Raw genomic sequence first — 23,466 nt, 5'->3', positions numbered from 1 at the left:
TTCTTCTTCAACGTGATGCTAAAAACTATCTTTCTAAGTTTATTTCATATCAACTGGTATAGCATATTCTGGTGAGAGAAGAAAGAAGAGATGGAACTCAGATGGGAGGAGACGTCCCTTTGAGTGAAGCTCTGAGTTGGTCTCTAGAAAGTTAGCTCTGTATAAGATTAAAACGGTTAAAACTGTTAAGTGTTAAAAATGATCCTCCGGGATCATTTATCAAGTGGGATGGAAAAGAAATGGCTGAATTTGCCTTGTTTGGTGAGCTGGCCTGAAGCTGACTGGGAAGGCTTTGGATTACTTGTCCCTTTTAAATGCCAACCTTGATACCACTGGGCTAGAGTTTGTGTTTCTGAGGCATGCAGCTGATGTTGCATAGCTGACTGAACAATTCAGAGCTCTTTTTTTTCATACTAATGAGGAACCCTCCAGTACAAGTTCACCATATTATGGCATAGTAATTATTTCAGTTAAAATAGAGATGTATTTATTCCCAGATTGAAACCTGACTCTACTGCATATATGGTTCTGCTTTAAGAGCTAACTCAGCAAATTTACAAGGAACACATTTGCCATGACATTTTATGATCACTATCTAAACATACTTACTGTTGCACAGAATTTCCAGTATAAATGATATGTGCACCTGCATTACTGTAGAACTAGGTCATAAGTTGTTTGGTTTCATATATCAAGTAGATAAATGTTAATAAGAAACATTCCAGAATCTCTTTTTCTTTAAGTACGCACAGATCTTCTCAACGGTAATTTGTCAGATGGCTATATTTGGATACATGGGAGATTTAGTCCTTCTTCCTTCTGCAAGCAGGCAGTTTTTTTCTGTTCTATACTTAATTGAAAAGACCAGGCAGTGATACTTGCAATATCCACTTTTATGACTGTGTCAGTTAATACATTAAAACTACTATTAAATATTATAATGAATGTCTTTTTGTATTTATTATTATTCTTGCGTACCAAGGATAACTAAAGTTTTGTGTTTTGTTTTTTTAACTGAAATAAATTAGCAACATAAGTAATTAATTGATTTTTCACATAATATAGTATTAATTGTTCTTTAGGTATAGGTAAAATATACGAGGCTATATAAACATATAGCTAATTTAAGAAATAAAAGTACAAATGTATTGTTGGAAATATATAAATCATTTGCAAATCTTCTACTTCAGGGAGATACCAACTTATCAAAGTGTCTCAACACTTAATGTTGCTGCTCCTTAGACAAACTAGCTGTTACTGTCCTTTTGCAGGCTATCAAATGCCTTGCAGCTAAACTTGGAATTAGAAATGTTAGTGCTTCTAGTCTACTTGGTGAAAAGAACATGTCTGTCTATGTCCTCTTTGCTTCCTTGTGCTCCATCAGTCTGTACCCATCTGTTAGAGCTTTTCTTACCTCAGATTTAGAATTTAATAACCTTTTGGGCAAGAACAGACTTTTTATTCTGTACTAATTAAGCAATGGAGACAAGAGGGTCCTGACCCATAACTAGGATCCCAGCTGCTGTTCTGATAAAATTAACAGGAATGACATTTTTTAAAAGCTGTCAGCTAACATGTTAGAGACCTGCTTTCAGTTTTATGTGTTCAGAGTCGAATTCCTGAAGAAAAAAGGTTTGAGCTATTACAGGTGTACATTTTTCTTCCATTTAAAAAGTTACATTACCCTCCTCCAATAGCAATATAGATTACATTAAAATGAAAAGTTTATTATAAAAAATATACATTTATAAGTTAACGCAACAAAACCTTTGAAGAACATCAGTTTTATGTCCTTCCTTCTACTTGCCGTCTTTAACACCCCAGCAATCAACAAATTTCAGCAACTTCTACCTGTTCAAATGCAGCCTCTCACTACTGTAAAACAAGCACAGATGCCTCAGTACAGAAGTTAATTCATTTAGTAGGCCTAATTACAAATGAAAGGGCTATTGCTGAGTTGCAATAAAACCATGCTAGCTTTCATATGGCTACCCTGCATAATCAGTAGGGAGGCCAATCCAGGTCAGTAAAGACTTTGAGTTTACATGACCTTCATTTCTCCTTGTCTTCCACACTAATAGCATCCATGCTAATTAGGTAACAGCTAATATGCTAAGTCCCACCACAATCCATCTTACTTGCTTCATAGATTTCAAAATATAATCTAGAGTCTTTTGCTTACTAACATAAAAGTGATTGAGTTTCTTTCCTGAATAGAATACTGCCCTTATCAAGGCAATCATATGATAAACACTAAATTAACTAATGTCTTTATTGTTTTTATGTTTACATTTGTTTTTATTGCTTTACATATGAATTAGGTTACATAGAAATATTTCATTCACTCTTGCCTCTTCATCATGTTCTAATCCTTGAATGTAAAGGATTAATGAGTAACATTTTTTTTTCTATGTGATTTTCTCTGTGTCTTTTGTAAGTTAAGATCCAAATATATTTAGCTTTTGTGAAGGAAGAATCAACAACAGTTGATATTTTATTCCAGGGTGTATCTTAATATAATAGCTAAGCAATGTAATGATGATTTGGCATGTAAAAAGGAATAAAAACATAGAGGAAAAGCAGGATGCCAGTGGGAAACCATGCTATGTGTTAAAAAATGACAGCAGATTTGAGAAGGATATATCTGTCCGCATACCTGACAATTATTTTTGAAGTGTATAATAATAATTTAAAAAAAAAAAGATAAGTATTAGCACTTTTGTCTATAGCTATCTATCTCAGATCTCAGATTAAAATAAGTAAGCATAATTGTTTTACAGAATCTGCCTCATGTAAAAGTGCCAAGACCTCACAAATCCAAATATTTTTTTATTTTTTTTTCTGAATGTAGTTACTAGTTGACTTTACGCGCTATTACCCAAAAAGAATAACAGAAACATGAATATTTCCAATGTAAGAGAAGACAGAGAGAGTCTAGAAAGAAATGTCTTGAATAATTTCTTCTTTCTTATATGGAAATGATTTTCTGCTTTGATAGCTGGAAAACCATTCTCTCATCAAACAGTTGCCCTGGAAAAGAGGAAAAAGGATAAAAAAATAGAAAGTAGTAATTTACAGAAGCAGCTTTTCTAGATTAAATATCTAATGTATGATTGTACTATAGAAGGGAAAAAGATATTGAAAGCATTATAGGATCTCTATGGAAAACAATATGGCCTTCTAACATCCTCAGTGTTAGTTGGGGCTGAAGGAAGCAGTCCAACCAAGACAGCTGCTGAAAAGGTTTCAAAATCCAGTTTTTGTTGAATTGAGACTTAGCAATTTTAACAAGATCATGAACTTTGGAACTAGGAGTAGCTTTTGAGAAATGCCAACAAAACATCCTAATATAGCAATGTGTCAAACACAATATAGTTTAAATAGGTAATAGGTAAGATAGAGTAACACCCGAACAAGCTGCACAAAGGAAATGGAGGAGTATCCATCCTTGCTAGCTTTTGAGACTTGCTGGAGAAGCCATTTCCTACCAATTTATTGTTGGTGATAGTACTATTTTAGCTAGGTGGCTGGACTAGCTAAACCCCAGAAGTTCTTTCCAGAAGAAAATACATACATTGGAAGTACCACATTTAAGGGTTAAAGAGTCTGATGTCATTTCATATTGACTAAATGATGCTTGCACCTTTCAATAAACTACATACTATTTCTATTACAGAAGCCACGTGGAAAGTTCATGGTGATATTTTACCTCCTGGGACTATTCTCCTGTAGGGTGCATATCAAGTAGATTTACCTTTATGCACTTCAAATTTCTATTTTGCTCATAGCAATTTGTCCAGATGATACAGCTTGTCCACTGAGATAAAAATGTGGAACTAATGAGAAATATAAAGGTGATTTGCAGTTAGCAACAGCAGGACATTTTTTGACTGTGAAATCTCAAAAAGCTTCATCCACAAACCAAATTTTCACTGAACAACACTTAAAAATTGTCCAAAGCTTTTATCTTAAGTAGAAAACACTGGGTATGTATTAACAACTTCATGAAAACTTCACAATATTTTTAATAAGGTTCTCTCATCCCCATTTTTTCTTGACTGCAAATCCAATGGGTTATTTAAGTCTTGGGGTATTTTGGGATATAAGCAAAGGTCTTTGTACAGACTGGCCACACCCATTTCCAGCATATGGCAATGTGATTACAGTTATATGCATAAAGCTCCTTTTTAGAAGTTTAGAAGTTTAGAAGTTTAGTCAGTTTCTTGTCTAATAGACTGACAAACAATTTAAAAATTATGTGCCTTTACTGGTATTGTATGAAAAACTGTAATTAAGTTATATGCAGGCTCAGGATTTTTAATAGGAAAAGACTGAATTTTCTTTTTAAAACAAGATGAACTTTCCTTAATTATACTTATTAAAAAATGTAATGTAATCAGATAAAAGTAATATTATTTCCATATTTCTCACTTTGAGTTTCTCCAAATCATATCTCAAATCTAGCGTTTGACACTGGAAATATTTTAATAATTCAGTTAAAGTATCTTATCATATTTTAAAGAAATATAAGTAGAAATTTGAAATTGTTAATTGGAAAAAATATATTAATTAGAAATAAATTTTCAGCCAGATTAAATTAATAACTCCCAATATCCAAAATTTACAGGTAAACAGATATATGTATATTCCACACAACAAAGAACCTTCAGTAGAGTTCAATAGAGCATTATAATTCACTTTCCTAAATTGAAGATGTCAGTACTTATTCTAGATACAACTATATATATATATTTTTTCCTTTCTTAGAGCCATATCTTCAAACATAGAAAGGATCATAGATCCAAAGTCACAGATTCTGTTATCACTGACATCAGAATGTCAAAATAACAATAATCAAAAACATAATTAATCAGACAAAAAGAGTTTAAAATCAAACATTCAGGTACAAAGATGACAGATTGAAATGAACATTTGATTGAAGTGGGTGAATGATGCCCTATGCAATTTAGTCAGCAGGAAGTTCACCCTCCCTGACAGGATTCATAAATCTACAGATGCCATTTCTAATCTGATGAATGAGTGTATTTGGAGCAGTGAAGCTAGCCCAATATTTTATGATAGAATACAGAATTTTAGCCAGGAGTCTTGGAAATTTACAAGTAATCTGTCTGGTAGTAAAGTACTGACAAATGTGATCAAAATGGATTTCGGAGTGCTGAGGACCCAGGTTGAATCTTGCTGCCTGCATGCCAGTGCAACAGTAGCTGCCAGCTTCAGTCTTTCCAAGGACTCCAGCTGCAGTTCAGTCTTAGCCCTTAGTGAGCAGAATACTCATCACAATGACTAAACACTGTTTTGTCATAGGTCCAGGCTCAAATAGGTAAATTGAGAAACCAGAAGCATGTACACTCATCAACACATATAGACTACTAACGTTACCTGGGTCTGAAAAACAAGAATTCCCATGACTTTTGCTAGCTGACACATCTGACAGCCTCAGCATGCAGAGATTTTTATGATTGAGCCACTCAGAACCACCTCTGTGGGCATCCGTCAAACACCTTGTCCTGCACCAAAATCTCCTACAGGACTTGCTGGGGAGGATAGGTAGGAACTCCTTTTTCTCTCACTCACGACTGTATAGCTCTAGCCAATTTTATGGCAAAAGACAGAGTAGGTAGACTATCATTTTACCGAAAACCTCAATGGTTAAAAGAAACATAAAAGACTTAAGATTTCTGCTCTAAGCCCAGGTGAGTACAACTTTCACCTCTGTCTTCATCTCAGCACTGGTGGTCCTTGACAGAGACTCCAGGCACTGGAATAGTCTGTTGAAATCACTTCAGTTTGTTAAGAAAATAACAACTATCAAGAAAGAGTGCTGCCTAGGAAGAACAAAAAGTGGAGAAACACCAGGATATGGAGCTCTCTTTGAAATATTTGCTTTGTATCTGCATCTTCTATAGCCTAGACACATGTTTGAAGGCCTGAACTCCATGATAAATAAAAGCATGATTCAGTAGCTGTCTCTTGACCTCCTGTGGCTAAAAAAAACCAGTGGTTTCTGTTTGGGTTTCACCAGAACAACTTACTTCAGAGCTGTGCTCTAGATCAAGACAATCCCGAGCTGCTGGTGCAGAGTGAGAGATTTGCATGAAGTGCTGCAAACAGCAGCAATCCTCACTACTACAGGTGCAACACTGAACGAACACAAATAAACTACTAGGATGCTCAACACTTCCATATTTACCAGTTTGGATCAATACTGTTTGAGGAATTTAGATAATAAATTCCATTATGTGGTACATACAGTTCCTCAATACTGACAAAACAATCTTATAACTTCTCTGCAGATGAAGTGAGGTATATAAACCCTCAGGGAAAGGGACTGAAATTACAAACCTATTTTGGGCTAATTTTGGCTAATTACCATTCTGTTTAAATCTTCTCCCAAAGTGAACACACTTGATTTTCTATAAAATCTTGTTAGTGATCCACTTATTTCATTTATTTGTTTTTACTTTAATAATAACACCTCCATAGTCTGAATGCTATAAGTTGCACAAGTTTTATAAGTTTTACTGTAGGTAGACTATTAAAAATTTGCAGCTGAATTTCTGGTGGTCAATAAAGAATTTTCTCAAGACAGTTGCAGAAATTATACCTGACTACTTCGACTACCTATGGCAAGAAGCTTACTGACCTTTGTTATTCTCCTGATCTCCTCACTACATTCAAGACAGCTGAGTTTCAACAGCTCCTATGGTTCTCACCCAATGAATGCCTTTAGCAACAGGAAACATTTTTAGCATTATCTTTTGGTTGTAGAGACAAGTTTAAAAGTACTTTCTTACACTTGATAAAAATGTAAAGGGGAATAGTTCAATATACGCCTTTCAAAACAGCATAGAGCCAATAAAGACACTGTAACATAGTCTGACATCAGCAAATCAAATAGAAATGAGAGACAATGTACTGAAGTCAAAGGAATTATAGTGGTGGGATCAGTCAGGTACCTCCACACAATTAAGCCTCTATTTTGTGTCTGTTAACTGAAAATTGATCTTATTTCTTCATCCTGTGTCTTACTGAAACATCTGTTTCACCCATGAGAACAAGTGCAGGGAACAACGTGAAATTTAATAGCAAAAGATTTAAAAAATCTGCAGGAGAAAAGCTGGAAAGAAAGCAGTCTCAGGAGAGTCAGGAGAGTGGGAATAACCAGTCCAGCAGTCATGATTTCATCAGATATCAGAGTCAAGCTGCTACACACAGAATGACAAAAGCTTGCTGACATAATGATTTCTAATTCCTTAAAGCAGTACCCACATTGCATATTTTCCAAACACCCCACATAGTCAGTTAAAATATCAGTATTAGAGCTATATGAGGGAGCTTGATTTTAACATAAGCACTTTTCTCAAGGCCATCACATTCTGACAATTCAAAAGTAATTTTTTCCATGCACGACATATTTCTTATTTTGCCATCTGGTTAAATTTGTGAATGTATCCATGATTTTAAATAAACTCCAATGACATTATGCTCTGAATAAAGACAGGAAAAAAATAAAAGAAAAAAAGAAAAGAAAAAGGAAAAGAAACATGATAAAGAAAGGAGAAATACAGAATATAAAGCAATGAAAAAAGGAAAAAAACAGGAAAAATGACAAAAAAAAAAAAAGAAAGAAAGTAAAGCAGCAAAGATGAAAAACAAAGTTTACAATTGCAACAAAACAAGTGAGAACATTGGAAATACATTTTTTTGTTTTGAATATTTTCATGGGGAGAACTTTCATCACCCCCATTTCTCCAATCCAAATCCAAATTAAGGACCTCATCTTTTTAAATTAGCTAGAGGAAGAGATACAAAGAACAAACTGTTTTTCCCACTAAAGTCAATGTTGTGAGATCTGGGCTGTGGTGCACATCAGATAGCACAGCAAGATCCAAAGTACAATGTTATAGTATTACAGTTTAAATACCCGGTTTCATTGTTAGTGAGATCTCAGTCTTGAATCTTTGCCACAAAATTTCTGAGGAAGCACTAAAAGGAGGCTGCTAAAAGCTTTTATTCTCCTCCTCAAAAAAAGATTTACATATTACAAGGGAAGAATTCTTATCATTCCTAGAGTGGGTTTTCCTTAGAACAATATGTTAGCTGTTGTATGTTTTGCAGCATCTATTCCCAAAATACTACTTCTTCATGTAAACACTGGTTGATACACTCCAAAGAAGACTAAAAAGCATACTTTCCAAGGGAGACACAAATTATGTTTAAAGAAAAAGTAGAGAAATTTCATTTTTTGTGCTGTATTTTTTTAATGCTGATGATTACAATGCCTCCTAGTGTCTGGAATAAACTCTATGTACCAATGGAAAATCGAACCACTATCTTTGGTATTAATGTAATAAAATCAGAAGTTTAAAAATGAAAACATATCAATACAAAACTACGAATAGCACTCCACTGCCTTGGCTGCATGAAGAAATGTGTTACACACATAACCCAAAAATACACAAAAACCATCCTATGTACAAAAGAACAGAGTACTCTCACATCCTACAGTATCATTACCTTTATTATATCCCAAAGCAAGCTTTTTCCTGCTTGCGTTATTTTGTTTCCATTAAAAACTAAACAAAACAATCATAAAATATTTACTTGCTATGAAAGAGAACTATAGAAATTATCTTTCTGACAGATATGGAACTGATATAATGTTGATTTGCTACACAATAACTGTACGAGTTTTGCAGCAGTCACTGCAATATAGTTTTTATTATATATTCATAACATCTAAATTTTTCATAGTCTATCCACGAAAGTGGTAGAACAGCTTGCCAGGTAAAAATACACAAACACACGTCTAGAAATAACTGAAATAAAATCAGTAATAAGCTCAACATTTGGACAGTTTCACCAGGTGGGAGGCTAAAGCTTAAGACTGCACTAGGCTAGGAATTGCCCCAGACCTTTCAGTGGGGAGGTGTGTTACATGCAGTCAAGCATAGGAAACACCTGAGTCTCATGGTGAAACAAGCCATTGGTGGGAGGCTGTTAAGGAGCAGTTCCTTCCTGGAAACCCCACTAGATATGACTGATGTGTGATAACCCTGATACAGCACTCTTCACTAAGGCACAAATGGGACTTCAGCAAAATGGTTCTGTTCTGAAAAAACTGTACTTTGTTCTAAAGAGGTAGCTGGGACATTTGCTTGTTATTGACATTGCCCAAGAGAGAACAAAATCAAGGTTTTTTTTTATTGCAATAAATGCCAAGAGCCCATGGTGAGATAAAGAGATTTTCCTAAGATAAAGAGCTCAGGGAGCAACTACATGGAGAGTACTACCAGCAGTTCCACCTGGGAGAGAAGATGAAATCCTTCCTCAACACTGAGACTGCAACAGATGTTTTGAAATGGGCTATAGTTTGTGTCCTACATAAACTGTTAATGCTTCCCCACTCCCCCTCCCCTCCCCCCAGCTATTTCTCACCAGAAAGACTTCCAATTTTATTACTATTATTTCTAGATTTGTTTTCTTCTGTTATAAGCATTTGCCCAATTTCTGCACAGTGGGATTTCTTTGTGCATCCTCCCCTACAGCTGCAGTCTTTTCTTTGAAAGGTTTCCACTGTATGAGGTGTTCAGCAGTTCATATACCTGGTTTATAAAGGGAAGGAGAAATAAACAACCAACTAGAAGAATAAAAGGATTTCACAGACTTTTAAGTAATGTATAGACAAACTGGAGATGTGTATTTACTGAATCTTGTTTCTTCTTTTACTCTGCCTGACACAGCATTCTCACCTCATCAGAGTTCAGTTTTTTTAACATATTTATCGTTTTTCCTTCAGATTTATCTTTTTTAGATGTTAGTTAATGGGTTTAAGAGAAAAGAAAGAAAGAAATTAAAGGTGAAAAGAATAAGTGATACTGCACTTCAACACATCTTACTGAGCCTTAGGTCAGAAATGTTTGCATCATTCCAACAAATATTCTTCCTGCTAAGAAACACCGACTCAACATTAGACACTATTTATGCACTCTTTTCTTCCCATAGATATCATATAACATTTAAATTATTTTGTACATTATTTAATTTTGTCTTTAGTATTTAACAGCATAAAGAAAACTATCAGGACCTTCTTCATCTATTTAATTTCATCACTGGTCTTGCTTCCCCTCCTGATTCTGTTATAACCTTATGGATTTTAAGTGTAAGATAATTTAAGTTAAAAATAATAATAATTAAAAAAATAGATAAAGCACAAGGAATCAGAAAGTATAGGGAGAAAAAGAGATGTTTATTATTAGTATGCCAGTTGTGGAAGATAGTAAAAGATACTCACCTCTACAGTAAAGCCAAGTTACCCACATTACCATCTGCACTAGCAGGCAACAAACCTTTAGTAGCATGCCAGAACTCATGACATCAAGATCCTATAACGTTTATTGTTTTCTTATTGTACCAACACACCTGGATACAATCTTCAGAAATAACAACAACAACCTTTATAAATAACCTGAGAAGTTTAAAATTTAAAGAGTAAAGCTGGAAAAATCAAAGAAACCATAAGGAAATCTGAGCTGGAAAAATGTTGGATCATACTTGAGAGGTTCAATACCATCTCTGCATTGTCGGACATCTTGCTTTGTATGTAAAAATAGCAAAGATTGAAAATAAGCTAAAAAATATTTCCAGTGAGAGTTTTTAATAGAAAGGCCTTTCAAGATCTATCTGTTACACTACACAGTAAAGAATAATCATCACTCACAAGGGAATCTCTCTGCTCAGAAATTGCCTAATTTGCAAAAGGATGAACTTGTTTGTCTTGTTCTTGTCTACTCTTTGTACAGCTTGTCTAGCCCTTTTCAATCTAGGTTCTTGATTTCCCAAACATGGAAACACTTGTAGAAGTTTCGCTGCTTTGAATTTTCTTTCCATTTTATCCCTCTTATTCAGATTTAGCTGAAATTCAGAGTGCCAATCACTGAAGCCCATGGAATAGTCCCGGGAGTTGGACTCGATGATCTCTAAGGTCCCTTCCAACTCGCACGATACTATGATACTATGATATTTTTACACACACATATATATGTATATGTACACACATATACATGTGCATATGGTGGAAAAAACTTGTGCATATGGTAGAAAAAACTTACCTATGTCCCAGGTAAGGGGGTTATTCTGTTCCATCTCCCTTTTCCCAATGACATACCAAATGCAGGCCATCCAGTGAGCAAGCAAGGCAAACATGGACATGAGAAGCGTGAGAACAATTGTGCTGTGCTGGGAATAACGATCCAACTTCTGAAGAAGACGCAAGAGGCGTAACAATCGCACTGTCTTTAGAAGGTGGACAAGGGAAACCTAGAAGAACAGTAAGAAAAACAAGTTGTCAGCTCTTGCCATCTATTGCACTCATCTCTTGATACAATGAAAGGAGATTACCTTCTAAATCCAAGTTTTTACTTTTGTAGTGTAAATAGATATTTACTACTTCTGATTTAACCATCCAAACTTGAAATATTGGGAGATTATTTTGATCTTTCTTTTGAGGTAAGGTCTTCTTTTTGTTTTCTTAAAACAACAACAACAACAAAACAAAACAAACTTGTACTAAAACAGACCTTCCACTGTTCTAGAAAAGAAACAAAATTATCAGATTGACCAAGGGTCATTTAACTTCAATACAAACTTACAGATTAATCATCTTCAAACTCACAATGATATTTAGTTTTCACTAATAGCCAAAATAGTAAAAATTCAACTATGTGTGACATAAAACCATCTTAATAATTCAACTTGGAAGAGGAAAGAAGGTAAACCAGATGCTTTGCAGAGAAAGGAAGCGAGAGGTAAGCAAAGACTCAGAAGCTTAGTATGAGATTCACTTAGCTTACATTTCAGCTGTTTGCAAGTGTTAGCAAAAAATATGCAGATGAGGATCCAAAATATTTTTAATTTATTTTTCAAAAATTATATAGGCATAATTGCCTTTAATAATAAGGGCTGGTTCAAGGAGGTGGTTGAATTGCCATCCCTGGATGTGTTTAAGAGCCGTTTGGATGTGGTACTCAGGGATATGATTTAGCAGAGGTTTGTTGTTGTGGTATTGTTTCATGGTTGTTTTTTAAGAGATAGGCTACCGGTTAGGCTGCGGTTGGACTTGATGATCTTCAAGGTCTTTTCCAAGTAATTCTATGATTCTATGATTCTGTGGTTGTCTTTTTTTTGTTTTGTTTTGTTTTGGTTTTTTGTTTTACTTCATTAATGAGATATTAGTATTAATGCTCAGTAGATACCTGACTGATAGACCACCAACAAACTGAAAGAAAAAATAACATCAAATTTGACATTTATTCCCACAGTACTCCCCGAGAATCCCTGTGAGCTCTCTCAAAACAGTCTTAGGGCACATCTGGATTAATATCCTTTTGCTTATACTAATCCAGAATTACCTGAAGCTATAATTTCCTAGTTCTACCAAGTCTAGAAGTTATTCTCTCCCGATCATCATGCACACTTCAATACCCACAAAAATTACAGGGTCTTTTCTTTTTTCGATTATTTTATGTTAATCATGCTTACCACAGTAGCTGACTATTTCTGTAGCAAGATATTCCCCAAAATCTTTTTCTATCCTATTTCAAATTTTATCTCCCTCATTACCTTTTTAAGTCAACTCTGGCTCTGTTGTATTTTTAACAGAAAGGGCCCTTCTTCATGGGTCACACTCACAGGTGTTGTAGTAACATACAGACGAATATATAGATGTTATATATGTGCTGTGGCCTTCACACATGAGTCTACATTAAGTCACAGCACAAACAAGTAATGATATCTGAGATGAGATTAAGTAGTTTCCCATAAATAAGAAATATCAAAAGGACTGTTAAAAACAGTAAGTGCACTCAACCATGACTAAATTATAATCATTTTTATTAAGTCAAAAAAACAACACACTCCTGGATATATAAAAATACTCCTAGATATAAAAAGGCAAATAAGATACATTTTTTAAAGTGGAGACCATTTATTTTAATGCCTGGAGACGGCATCGTTCCAAAATAATTTGAGCATAAATTTGAACACAGATGTAATTAATCATACATAATTGCAATGAATTTCCTCATTAGTCATGCCAAAAACTTTGCTTCTATTGTGCCTAATCTGTCATTGGAAGACCTCAAATACCATCAGTCAGCTTTCTTTTCTATGTCATAAATTTAGACAGACAAAATGAGGAGTCAGCGCTCACACTTGTGTCTGTGTAGATTTTTTTCTGTCCACAGACATAAAGCCATGTAAATTTTCCATTTGCTTAATCCTTTTAGACTAGATAGGTTAACCTTTTTCTGTCAAAATGACGGAGCCAGAATTTTATCTAAAATCAACAAAAATCCAATCATGGCATTCTCTAGCACTGAGAAGTTTTGAGAAATAAAGTTGTTATGAACTAGTAAGGGAGTTGTTTACTTGGAAGCATCGTCTCCTATGCAAAAAAGGGAAACAAGGAAATAATAAAGAAATATGATACATTTAAGTACTAGTGGCAGTGGTCTTTAATCCTTTTTGTCTGTTTGGTTATCTGGCTTTCCTAACCAAACAGTTTTCTTGCTCTATACCAGTACTAGTCACTCATAGGGATGCAAATTAAATCAGGAATACAGGCTTCCTATTCAAAAGGTCACAGCAACAAGCCTGCCAGAATTCAAAGAAGCATTAGGATAACATTTTAGAAGTATGGTTTGAATTTTTGGTGGTCTGATGTGGAAACATGAGTTGGATTCTATGACTCTTGTAGGTACTTTCCATCTCAGAATTTTGCATGAATCTATTTATTTATTATTAACAATAATAAATAAATAAATAAATAAATAAAATAAAAAATAAAAATAAAAAATGCCAGAAAGCCAACATGTTATTTCAGCAGCATTTCACACATTTCCATGGTTGAAGGGAACCTTGCTACCCAGTGAACACAGAGATGAGAGGAGTTGGCATGTCATCAGTCTATGAGGCTAGGAATGAACATGACTGAAGTATCTGAAGGTTCACAAGTTAGTGATAGTGCAAGATTCCTACAGGACATAAAGGCAGTAGGGACAATTCTTGTGGCTTCACTTCTGTTTGCAAGGATGGTAATACTCTTTGAACACACTCTAACTACACAAATCTTCAATGAAAGGATGATAAATATGTGTTATATATGCATAGGCTTTTACAGAAGTCTATCTAGCTTGGAGAATTTAAAGCACCCCTAAAGAGCTGGCTTTTTGCTGGGGTCTGAACAACAAAGGAGTGAAATGCTCCCTGATGCCTCTTTTCACTGCTCTGTCAAAGTAACATCTGAGAGTCAATGGAATGAAAATCTGAGAACTAACATGAGGAAATGTCTTGTTAAATTAATAAAGTCTCAAAAGAAAGGAAAGTGATTAACGACTTCCCCTCACTCTTAAAATAGTTGTTGTTCATTGTTATGTACATTCAAATGAAGGAACCAGACTATACCTAGGAAAAGCCTTTAAAAAGATATTTAATTCTTGGAGCATACAAGGAGCTGTCTGTGTCAGACAATGCTAATTACTAGCTCAACACAGCGACACAGTGTGTATTACTTGGAGCTTAATATTGGGACTTATTCTTAATTATCTAAAGAATTTTCTACAACTAGAAGAAGAATATTTAGTGCCCCTGGATATTCTTAGTTTCTATATCAGTGACCTTATTATGGAAAAATCTTAAATGATGAAGTAGAGAGCAGATATGCGCTAATCAAATGATTAATATTATATATTTAGTAATTATACAGTAATATATTGAGTTCTATGACATTTTAATTGCAAAAAGAATTGTTGGATAACAGAAAGCATATCAGTCTTCCCTAACAACCAAAAATAGCAACAAATTCATTTTTGCATTTTCCTTTTCCCCTTGAATAAAAACTTCATACTTTATTCATTCAATGAAAAAAATATAATAGAAGTTAAACCAACAGAATTCTGGTGGTTTTAATGCATGAAACAAACTGAGTGAGTGCTGTATTTAAAAAGGTTAAGCTCTGATTTTAAAAAAGAAGACTGAAGAATATGAGACTATTAATTGCCACATTTTTAAAGCTTTAAGTAAAAAAAAAAAATTACTTTTTCTACTTTTTTTTCTGATATATGTCTAATCTATCATCTACACACATGTATGTAATTCATACTTGAAAATGATTTCAACTGTATCTGTTCACAAAAATAAAATTTAAATCCTGAGAATTAGAAACTGCACATTTCAAAAGCCTGTCTCAATGAGAACCATTTCCCAGACCGAGAAATCTGTGACAACATTCTTTTTCCAAAATTAAACTCTCCGATTCTGTTCCTCCTTTGCTTAGTAGATTCTTACTCTACTAAAACTACAAGAACTATTAGAAGAAAAACTTTTGTATTAATGTAAGTAAACCAACATAAATTATTGACAGAAATCATAAGAATATTAGAATATTCATTAGAATATTTTCAAAGTGGCTTAAGCAATTGTTCATTAAATGACTCATGAAGCTCAACTGAAACCAAAGCTAAAGTTAATAATGACTGTAATAGGTATTAGAACACAAAAATTATGAATAATGACGTGTTTTTGCATTAAATGACCAGCAGCAAAGAGAAAGAAGATACCCAGTTAATTGAAAAACACGTTTTACTGGCCATAACAATGTTTTCCTTTCATGATAAAGAATGATCACTTTGTGACTTTCATGATAATGATTACTTTAACACTCAGTATTTGAATATTTTTAATCAACATTAAATAAACGTTATTTCCTCCTTCAGTATTCAGTGTGAAAATATACTACAGAACCGCAAAAGTATAATTTAGTTCATTAAGTTTTAGCCTCCAGATCTGAAAAACAAAAAGAAACAATAATAAGAAAAAGAAACAACAACAACAAAAAAGCAAACACACGGTCTCCTCTGAAAAAAAAATCTATTAAAAAAGATTATAGTTTGTACTTACCACAGTGACGTTGAAAGCATAAAGAAGATCAAAGGGAAGCGCAGCAATTAGATCAATTATAAACCAGGTAGTCACGTAATGGATACAAATAGATCTTGCTTCAAATATAACTTGGCCAGATTTGCTGACATATGTTGTTCGGAAATTTAGAATAATATCTGCTTGACAAAAAAGGAACAGAGTCAGAGACAATGTTTCTTTGCTCCTGGGGATAGCAATCTCCACATTTATTGTTTTCCTTATGCATACATAGGGCTTGAATGTAATACAGAAATCCACACAATAGTTTGGTAAGAGGGCCGTATACATAGAGATAATAAGTTGCTTCACAAATTTTTTCTTTGCAAAAAAATTTCAAAGGAAGCTGAAGTGAAAAAAATAAATTGCTCTTTAAATTGTATCAAATTATCATAGTGCATTTCAACTGTATCTTTATGAAAAAATGAAGTTATATTTGTTATGCCTATTGTTTTTTCTTTAGAAAGAAAATATTTAATTACTTCATTTAAAATGTGCAACTTTCTTTTAATGGTAGCTGTCCAGCACAGATGACAAATGATGTCATTTGAAGCAATAAACATTTTATGTCAACAGAAAAATGCTGAATTCATTTGAAAGAATGTTTTTTTGGTTGTGACAATGATTGTAAAAGATATAAGAACTGCTTCCTGGTTTGTGCATTCTGCATGTTCTTATCTAATGTTGCAAGATGAGTGTCTCTCTACATGAGATATAGTTTTGAAGTCTTGCCAAAATATATTAACAATTAAAGAAAAGCTCAGATTTTGACAACGAAGTCTCATTCATTTTCACATCCTACAAGATGAAGACTATAATCTGTCCTCTAGCTATGCACCCAGTTTCTACCAATATTAGTGTGAACTACTTGTAAAACTTTTACAATGTCAGAAAAGCGTTTTTCTCACAATAATATAAAAACTTCAAGGTGATATTCTTGGCAGCCTGAAAACCAGTGGACTTTCTTTAATGTTGAATTCACGGGGCAGCTTTCTAGATATTTATTCAGCATGTAATAGACTTGTCAGCTGTGTCATTTGTAATCTTTGTAACCTATTACTAAGTGTTACAAGGAGGAAACTGCATTCTTTGTGCCCTCTACCTCTGTCCATGGCTGCAATGACAGCACTGAACTCTGTCTATAGGATGATTCACAAGAAGACATGTTGTCATCTGCCTCTTCTATACATCTCTCTTGTACAGAGGTAGCAGCAGCTGGCTCCTTGATATGAACAAGAATGACTGTGCAGGTGACTGGGGAGTGTTTGTTGCACCAAGCAGATGTTTCCTATAGCCTCTGAGAAAGGGGAAATAGAAGTGCCAAACAGAAAAACCTACAAGCCAAACCCAATCTCTAGCCCACCAGTAAAGATGAAGGTATAGGAATAAAATGCATGCCTTGTAAACAGAAACAAAGACAGAATGAAAGTATTTCACAGGTTTAGTAGATATTATTTTTCTCTTTGGAAGTAGATATTTCCTCTCACAGCTAATTTCTCATCTGCTGGTTAAAACTGCACCAGTTCAGCACATTCCCGAAAAAGGTTCATGACGTCCTAAACAATAAGAATATGTAAAATTTTATCTCTTCAGAGATAAATATGATCAACAGCAGCAGTACTAACATATATATTCTTTAAATTATTATTATTATATTTAACTATATCCCAAACCGTGACAGATCTAAGAAATAAGTTGTAGTAGGATTATTGTTTCTTCTACTCTTGGATCTCTAAGAGGTTTATAGAGTGTAAAAATATTTCTTCCTGTTTTGTACATGAGAATGAATATCCAGTTTCTGATATAGCTTTTATCCTGCAGTTGTCATTGAAAGCAATGATAACGTTCAGCGTGCATGAATTGACTCTGCTCAGACAGCAAAATAAAAAAAAAAAAAAGAGCTCAGACAACAAAATGAAAAAAAAAAAAAAAGCATTATTTTTTTCCTTATTATTTAAAAAAAGAAAGCTTTAAAAATAAGCTTAAGGAGAAAATATACACTGAAAATGAGTTAATTAAATATTATGCAGCTCAAATTAAATGAGCCACAATTTTTTTAAGTTAAGATTACTCAAAAACTAATTTCTCATCCTTAAAGAATGTATTTTGCAATACTGTAAACAAACAACAAAAAAATTGGTAGTTCTAGATCTAAAATAATTTGGTAGTTTATGTATTGCTTTTACATTTTACATATGTGGATGGCAAAAGTTATTTTTCAGCTATATTTCATCTAGTCTTCCAGATTCATGTGTTTCTTCTACTTTGTGCAAACACAAGCAACAGATACACATTCATTTTTAAGGACGATTTTGTCTACAAAAAGAGTGTCAATTTCTGAAAAATAAAATCCATTCATACAGTACCTTTAGATTCAGATACATACTCACTTTTCTGCATGCCTACTAATAAAAAATTCTTACATGTCTTTAAAGAAATAATTGTCCAACATAAAATTATAAATGTTATGCTAGTGTGGAATAAATTATCCTGCAATTTTTTATAATGTGGCAAAATACTTATTTTTATCTGAAGATCAGTTTGTTTGGATCTTGAAAATATAACCTTACCATAAATTTACACTTTGAAATTGTGACTTAATGCGTGATACACACTTAGAAGTATTAAAAGAACTTTTTTGAAGACCCCAAGTGTTTTATCAACATTAAATTGATGCCATGAGTGAGTGAAAATGTGAATGATGTGAAATAAAAATGCTGTCTTTTGCTATGAAAATTATGTCTTCTTAATATAGCTATAAAACTAGTTGATTTCTGCAGAATATAGTTTCTTGATGTTTTGTTAGCTGATTGGACATCCACATTTTTCAAGGTGTAGTGCAGAGTTGTAACACGAAATGACTTAGACACAAATATGAGACTATTTGGTTCTGCAGATTGAGTTCTTACATGCTTAAATTTTATTATATTTTAAGATACATACCTAAAGCTAAACAAATATTTTCTAACTAGCTTTATGCTATTAAAATGTGAAATTAGAATGATTTCATAAGCTTCAAAATGAGCAACGGTGTACATTCAGCTCTACGTGGGTGCAGTGTAGTCAAATTATTTTTCAGTAGTTCGAATTACAGAGCTTTGAAAAAATAAAACATGCAGAAATGTTACACTTTCTCCAACTCATGACACGAGCTCTTCAAAAAAATGCCGAGACATTTTCATTACTCAGAAACATCCATTTTGTAGTTACCAAGGTTAAAAAAAGGATTTGCTTAGTTACTGCACATTAGTATCTTTAAGGAAACTAAAGCTTTAACAGAAAAGGAGATAATTGCTTGCTTTAAATTCCCATAAGCCATCAACTGTACCAAAGGCTTATCAATGTACATATGCAATTCACTGTTCAAGTCTGAAGAGATTATTTTCTGTACAGCATTTCTGCCTTCTTTTCAAAGCAATTTAGGAAAGCAGTTCCACATAACTTTTACAGATACATAAAATCAAATAAAAAATGGCAAGTGCTTCTTTCTGCATCCAACGCATTAAATAAAAGTCTAGAGGGAAGCAGCTGAGTATGATCTATCTTTTATTTCTTGACAGCTTTGGAAGCTGTACTTGGGTGAAAAGAGTTTCTTTGGACAACTCTATTGACAATGTAACTGCTCTGTGAAAGGTCTAAATGAGGAAGCAGAAGAGAGGGACAGGGATGGAAGAACTCTTAAGCCAAACTACTTCTAAAAGCACAACAAAATCTTTAACAGTAATTTAGAAATGAGCATTTAGCCCAGAAGATTTTAGTTTTAGGGATGATATGTTCCTCAGTCTTCTGGGAATTGCTCTTTAAAACGTGGAACATTAACATTTATTTTATTTTATTTTATTTTATTTTATTTTATTTTATTTTATTTTATTTTATTTTATTTTATTTTATTTTATTTTATTTTATTTTATTTTATTTTTACTTCTTTCTTGTTTTCTTATGATTAAAACTTTGAGCAGCAAGGATAGTGATTAAATTGAAACAAGGATTAAACATCAGCAACCTGCACAATAGCCTACTCTGAAAATACCCATTGAATATTTAATAATATATATAACAAATTAATAATATATATAATGTTTATGTAACAATTTTATATAACATGCATATAACATTTATATTCTATATGTTTTAGCTTACTGCGCACTAGCTTCCACCTACAGATGACATTAATCTATCAAAGCGCAGTTTGAAATTCAACTCAAGTATCAATAATAGAACACCTCAGAGAGTCCAAAAAGCTCCACAGCATCAGAACTATCAGTTTTCCTTAGTAAAGTAAGTGCTGAAGTTTTGTTATGGATGCCCTGAGATAAGGTGAGCATAAATGAAGTGAATGTAATAACTCTGGAGACTAACTAGTTCAAAAATGTTCTATAAGGTATATGTTAAATATATTATCTATATGTATGCTGTAACAATGTAGTGAACAATCCATATATTAGTAAGCTTTATTACTGTATAAAAATATTTCTGAAGCAAAGTCATCTCACTGATTTTTTCCATTTATTTTAGAAAAACATCATTTTAATTAATATTGTAAGATACACAGATCATGTCATATGCCCAGAAAAGCAGAACAAGGAATGTAAATAAAGACTCTGATATGAGCAACACCACTAAAAAGTTACCTAAAACTAAAGCAAGAGTAACATCTAATAATAGTGTAATTTGTTGACTCACTAGGTTACAACTTTTAAAATATTACTTCTACATTAAAATCTTTGAGGTAAAGAGAGAGGGGAGGACAGTCTCTCTATTCTTCATAAGGCAAAAGCCAGATTCTTATTTTAAGTTGGTTAATTCAAAATTAATTACAATTACACAGCAAAGAATAGACTTCACACAACTTAAAGATCAAGATAATCCATCATAGAATCACCAAGGTTGGAAAAGACCTAAAAGATCATCCAGTCCAACCGTTAATGTTTAGGCTATGCTGTTGTCTATAAGAACAGCTTTTAATTCATATATAAAACAGGCTGTGTTTTTATTCCACAGACTTCTGACTTGTTTTAGCATAGATACACATATTTTGTTAAACAAAAACCTACACTTTAGGCCAGTTCTGACCTGTGCTGCAGGTTTTGGATCCTGCTCAAGTTTGCTGCTGTGTGGATGAACTGATGAGCATAGTAGAAACAAAATTCTTCAGTCCAAAAAGCAGCAAGTCAGTGACACTGTACAAAGGTGAACCTGACCTGGCAGCACTCCACAGAGACAACTCAGAATTGCTAGTCAACAGGTTTCAAACAACTCACCCCACTTTTTCCTCCTGAATATTTAAATAGATATTTCTCAGCTATTTCAGCTCCAGTTTCAATCATCATATTATGCAGAATCACTTCACATTAAGAAAAATGTAATGGCAAATGAGTGACAAATCACTCAAATGAAAGCTGTTCTTGCTCAGGCTCGTTAGCCAAATCTCTTACCTCCCCATCTACTCAGCCTCCTTACATATGCCTGTTGCTTACGTTCCAACCTAAACTTACCTTGTCACAACTTGATACCATATCCCTTCTCACCTGTCATCAGTGAGAAAAGACTTGCCCCACTCTCACTGTAAGCACCTTTCAGATACTGAAAGAGAGCAATAAGGTATCCCCTCAGCCTCTTTACTCACAGAATTTCATTCTCCTCTCATAATAATCCATGCCCCAGAACCCCAGCAGTGCTCAGTTCACACTAATAGACCACGTATTTCATAGCTGGGAATAAATTTGCTGGGAACTTCAGGTGGTTCAGTAGGCAGTTCAAATGGTCTATTGAACCATTCTGTGAGTCTTCTTGAAGTTCTGCAGGAGATCATATTCTTTCCAAACCATTCTCTTAAATATTTCTACCATGACAAAATTCACACACATGTCCACTTAGTCATTAGTATGAAAATACTAGTTTATACTAGTGCTCAGTGAAGAGAAGAAAGACTGTGCAAAAAGTCAGAGGCTCAACTTAATGCAAGTTGCAATCTTAGATGATATAAAAAAGTGAAAACTGTGAAATAATATTTAAACTATAAGTACTTAAGTTGTTTTTTTTACAAGAGTTTTCTATTTCCAATTTCAGAAGCGAAGTTCTAAAATATATTTTGTATAATCACAGTTTTTAATCCCTATTATATAATTAAATAATAATGATAAAAAAAGAGGTAATCCAATGATAAAATATTTGCAAGGCAGCTGAACCACTTTAACAATAAACAGGATTATATTAACTGAAGCAGTTGATTTTCATCTGCCAACTTTTTTTTTCTCCTTATGTTTGTTTGTTTAAACAGAGCCTACTGGTATTAAAAATATGATCAAGCTACAGCAGAATAGGAATTTAGGGTTAGTCAGCTGATTCAGTATCTTCTCATGGAACTCTTTTTGACTACCGAAAATACTAGGTAATATAATTCTTTTTACCTCTCTTCTACTGTGAGCTAAATAAAGTTGAAAAATTCTGCACTTTAGGGCAAATAGAATACAAATAAGCAGTAACCAAAGGACTTAATGATGCATGAATTCTTATTAGACTATAGTAATTCAATTCTGTGCTTGATATCTAGATAATTTAGGCTTCTTAACTCCATTGATTTTCACAGAAGACAGTTTCCTACATCACCTCCCTCTCCTAGATGTTATGGGCAGCTCTTCCTTTATTCGTTGTATTTTTTTAATGATTTATTTTGTGATATTGATTGCCTTTAGTTAGCTATACCTTTCCCAAAACCAAAACTCTTTGATTTATCTTATAATTTAAGCCAGTGTTATTTAATTACATACAAATAATGATATCAGAATCAGACCAGATTGCTTTTAGGAAAGATTGCCGGAAATATTTGTCCTATATTGCTTGAAGAACAATTTATCTGTCTGTGTATTAACTCTTACTGTTTTTTGTTTTGTTTTGTTTTGTTTATTTTGTTTTTGTTTTTTAATTTTCTACTACATCATCTTTAAAATAAATATTCCTAGTAAATCTGATGGAAAACTGTTTTTTTTTCAACTCATCATGTCTTCTCAAACATGTATTGCTACAATCAGTTTCACTGTGTTAAATTAGATGCTGAGAAGATAAGGTGAGGAAGATAATATTGGCTTTATTTAGGGAAAGAAAATAATGCTTATTTTACACCAATTGCTCAGAAATCTAGGCATATATGAAATCAAATAAAGCTTAGAAGAAAAAAAAAACTGGAATTAAATATTAAAGAAAGTTACACTTTCTAAAACAATAAATCTTAAAGTAGCTAATTGTAGCTGTTAAACAAAAATATGCTTTTCTATTAAGAAAACCAAATATAACTATTTTTTGCAGAGAAAAAGTAGTTATATTCAATAAATACTTCTTGTATAATTTAGAAATGAAGACGCAAAAGCTGCTTGTATCATTTCAGATAATAAATTACAATCCAATTTATTGCAAGAATAAGAAATATTTTAAACTAACAATCCTAGAGGATGTCAGTTCTTCAGGTTGATG

At 33.3% G+C, this 23,466-nt stretch overlaps 1 protein-coding gene across 2 annotated transcripts in view; it reads right to left on the bottom strand.

The window, feature by feature from the left end:
- The window catches only part of KCNH8 (potassium voltage-gated channel subfamily H member 8), a 154,614-nt gene that overhangs the window by 46,708 nt on the left and 84,440 nt on the right, over positions 1-23,466 (bottom strand). For both annotated transcript variants that reach the window (XM_072328773.1, XM_072328772.1), the window contains 2 exons: positions 15,979-16,136; positions 11,133-11,340 (listed from right to left, as the gene is read on the bottom strand). In XM_072328773.1, coding sequence (XP_072184874.1) covers positions 11,133-11,340; positions 15,979-16,136 — 366 coding nt within the window. The remainder of the gene's footprint in view (positions 1-11,132; positions 11,341-15,978; positions 16,137-23,466) is intronic.

Source organism: Excalfactoria chinensis, chromosome 2 (genome assembly GCF_039878825.1).
Source record: "Excalfactoria chinensis isolate bCotChi1 chromosome 2, bCotChi1.hap2, whole genome shotgun sequence".
In the NCBI taxonomy this organism is placed as follows: Eukaryota; Metazoa; Chordata; class Aves; order Galliformes; family Phasianidae; genus Excalfactoria; species Excalfactoria chinensis.
The sequence above is the reverse complement of the archived record's forward strand: the minus strand, read 5'-3'. Positions and strand labels throughout refer to the sequence as shown.